Below are 3,776 nucleotides of genomic sequence, written 5' to 3' on the forward strand. Positions count from 1 at the left end.
ATGTTGGGGGAGGGGGAAGCTAGGGCCTACAGAGCAGGGTTGGGAGGCCAGACACTCTCCTCCTCCAGGTGCAGGTGGGGCCAAGGCTCCAGTCCGGTGCCACGGGCTATGGTTGGGGATAAGGGGATAGGGGGGAGGCTGCTGCCAGGTCTCTGGACCTTCAGTGGGTGGGGGTGGTGCTCGGGATGTGCCACGGGAGTAACCCAGACACTCACCTCCAGGTACAGGCAGGGTGGTCGGGAGAAGGTGCGGGGAGCAGGAGGAAGGGAAGGAGAGGGAACGAGGATTGGTACGTAAAATAAAAAAGATTGTTTAAAAATAACAACAACAACAACAAAACTCATTTGAGGCCAGTGAGATGACTCAGCAAATAAAGGCACTTGATGCCAAATCTGATGACCTGAGTCCCACAGGGTGGAAAGAGAGAACCATCTCCTGCAAGTTGTCCTTTAACCTCCATAAATGTGCCGAGCCAAACAGGAGCAGGAGCGCGCGCGCGCGCGCGCGCGCGCGCGCGCGCACACACACACACACACACACACACACACACACACGCATGCACGCACGCACGCACACAGTAGTAGTAGTAGTAAACATTTAAAACCTAGACTGAAGCGCCGCGGCCCGTTTTCGGGAGGAGGCGGAGGGCGCAAAGCGAGCCGGTGGATCCTAAGTAGAAAGCCCAGTGGATCAAAAGAGAGGGAGGGGAGGGGCTGAACTGTGAAGAGTGTGGCCCCAGAACCATGTCTACTCGGGAGTCCTTTAACCCGGAAAGTTATGAACTGGACAAGAGCTTCCGCCTAACCAGGTTTACTGAACTGAAAGGCACAGGCTGCAAAGTGCCCCAAGATGTCTTGCAAAAATTGCTGGAATCTTTACAAGAGAACCACTTCCAAGAAGATGAGCAGTTTCTGGGAGCTGTTATGCCATGGCTTGGCATTGGGATGGATACTTGCGTCATTCCTTTGAGGCATGGTGGGCTTTCCTTGGTTCAAACCACAGATTACATTTATCCTATTGTCGATGACCCCTACATGATGGGCAGGATAGCATGTGCTAATGTTCTCAGTGACCTCTATGCAATTTATGCTGATGCTCCTTGGAGTCAGCAATAAGATGACTGACAGGGGTTTTAAAGATGCGGCAGAGGAAGCGGGAACCTCTGTAACGGGTGGTCAAACAGTGTTAAACCCCTGGATTGTTCTGGGAGGAGTCGCCACAACTGTCTGCCAGCCCAATGAATTTATCATGCCCGATAATGCAGTACCAGGGGATGTGCTGGTATTGACAAAACCGCTGGGGACACAAGTTGCGGTTGCTGTGCACCAGTGGCTGGATATTCCTGAAAAATGGAATAAAATTAAGCTAGTGGTCACCCAAGAAGATGTAGAATTGGCATACCAAGAAGCGATGATGAACATGGCACGGCTCAACAGGACAGCTGCAGGCCTTATGCACACGTTCAATGCTCATGCAGCCACTGACATCACAGGCTTCGGGATTCTGGGCCACGCACAGAACCTGGCCAAGCAGCAGAGGAACGAGGTGTCGTTTGTGATTCACAACCTTCCAGTGCTGGCCAAGATGGCAGCTGTGAGCAAAGCCTGTGGGAACATGTTCGGCCTCATGCATGGGACCTGCCCGGAGACGTCAGGAGGCCTGCTCATCTGTTTACCACGTGAACAAGCAGCTCGGTTCTGTGCAGAAATAAAGTCCCCCAAATATGGCGAAGGCCACCAAGCATGGATTATTGGGATTGTAGAGAAGGGCAACCGCACAGCCAGAATCATCCACAAACCTCGGATTATCGAAGTCGCACCTCAAGTAGCCACGCAAAACGTGAATCCCACACCTGGTGCCACCTCCTAATCTAGACAGAGATAGCTATTGGATTTTGTTTTTAAATAGATCTATTTCCTTTATCATCACTTTGATTAAAGACTCGATAAGAACAACAAAAATCTCATTGTGTCTACCTACACATCTGGTGACCCTAGGTCGGTTTGTGAGTGGATGCAATTAATAAAAAGAAATCCATGGCCTTCTTTTCCTATTACATTAACTGAAGATGCACCCAACCTCGAGGCAGCTTCTGAGTTGAGAATGATATTGTTATCCAATACTGTTGATTCATTTTGAATCTTTAGATGCGTATCTCTTGCCGCATAGGCGCTTTCTAAAGGTGCTTCCCACCCCAGACATTACTGAGAGCAGTGTCACCTGGCAGTCTGTGTCTTCTCGTGTCTATAAATGTCTCAGTCGACATTCTAGAAAGGCAGAATTGGTAAGTGACGTGGTGGCCTCCCAGTCGTCAGAGGGCTGCATGAGTCCTCTGAGTCTTTGGTTTGTAAAGAGCAGAGTCTAACAGCTCGGGCATTTCTTCTACCCAGGACATTCTCCAGTCGGTCGCTCAGACTCAGCTCAGTGAGGTTTACTCTGCATGGAAAGCACTCAGAATTAAAAAAAGAATTTTTTTTAAAAGCTTTCCTGATACTTGCAGTAATACCATTAATGGTTCTTTACCAATAGGAAAAAGGATACTTTTTGCAATGTAATTAGATGTTCTATAGTGTGACAAGGAATTGCCTTCCAATAGGGGGTTCATGTATAATACTCATTTATAATTCAATATCTAATTTACTTTGCAGATAATTTTTAAATATAATCAATAATAATGACTGTTCTGTGGATGGTAGCATTTAATACATTTTATATTTTGTATAGTGATTTCAGGCCTCTTGTTTAAAATCAACAGCTCTTTAGCCTAATTCTTAGCATCATTTTGTCTCTGCGCCCATACTTTTTTGTGCACGCATTTTGTGATCTGTGTTTAAAACCTGCATTGCCAACATTGCAGCTCAAATTTAAAAGTTGTTATTCAAATAAATATTTAATTTTTTTAATTGCTCTTGTAAAAAAACAAACAAACAAAAAAAAACCTAGACTGAAGACTGAAGAGAACAGTAATTTGCTGAAATCTGTATGATTTTTAAAAATAGTGTACGTGTCTCTGGAAGCCCTCATACATTATGTGAAAGAGTTTTCACGGCTTTACGGCTTTACTTTTCCACTTACCCAGTTACCAAGAGAAGAAATAACTTTTTTGTTTGTGTATGTCAGGCTGAATATGAAAGCCAATTATGGGAATTCGATTTTTTAAAATTTCTTTTTATGTGTAAGGATGTTTTACCTGCATGTATGTCTTTGCACCAGGTATGTCCTTGGTGCTTTCAGAGGTCAGAAGAGGGTGTGCGATTCCCTGAAACTATAGTTATGGATAATTGTGGGTTGCCACATGGGTCCTGGTATTTGGCCCTGGGTCCTCTGGAAGAGCAGCCAGTACTTTTAACCTCTGAGCCATCTCTTCAACCAAGTATGGGGATTTTTTGTTGGATAATGTTTGACTTTTGAGCCTACAGGTATCAAGGCGTGAAAGGTTCCTGAAACTTTTATTCGTACAGAAATCCCATAGTTCAGAGTGGAAACAACAAAAAGTTAGAATTATTTGATTTCAAAATCACCTGGAAAAGGACAACATTTGGCATATATGAGGATGCATTCCTGAATGTTCCTTCCTCTAAGCTGCCTATGGGGCAGTGATGCTGTCCTTGCTGTAAAAGAGTCACATTAGACAGGACAACTGCCTTTGGTGGTGTTTGAAATCCTCAGTTGTGGATGGGAAAAAGGAATGAAAAGTATCGGGTGAGTCACGAAAACTGGTTTGGTAGGGTGAAATGGCTCTGCAGATGATGGTCCCAGATAGTGAAAGGAGAGAG

General features: G+C 45.4%; 1 protein-coding gene across 1 annotated transcript; it reads left to right on the top strand.

The window, feature by feature from the left end:
- Positions 1 to 623: 623 nt before the first annotated feature.
- LOC119804865 (selenide, water dikinase 1-like) lies at positions 624 to 2,903 on the top strand. The gene is given in 2 exon segments (XM_038316637.1): positions 624 to 1,084; positions 1,086 to 2,903. Coding segments are annotated over 2 exon segments (1,125 nt in total). The 5' UTR covers positions 624 to 743; the 3' UTR covers positions 1,870 to 2,903.
- The last annotated feature ends 873 nt before the right edge of the window (positions 2,904 to 3,776 follow it).

The sequence above is a fragment of the Arvicola amphibius genome, chromosome X (genome assembly GCF_903992535.2).
Source record: "Arvicola amphibius chromosome X, mArvAmp1.2, whole genome shotgun sequence".
Taxonomy (NCBI): Eukaryota; Metazoa; Chordata; class Mammalia; order Rodentia; family Cricetidae; genus Arvicola; species Arvicola amphibius.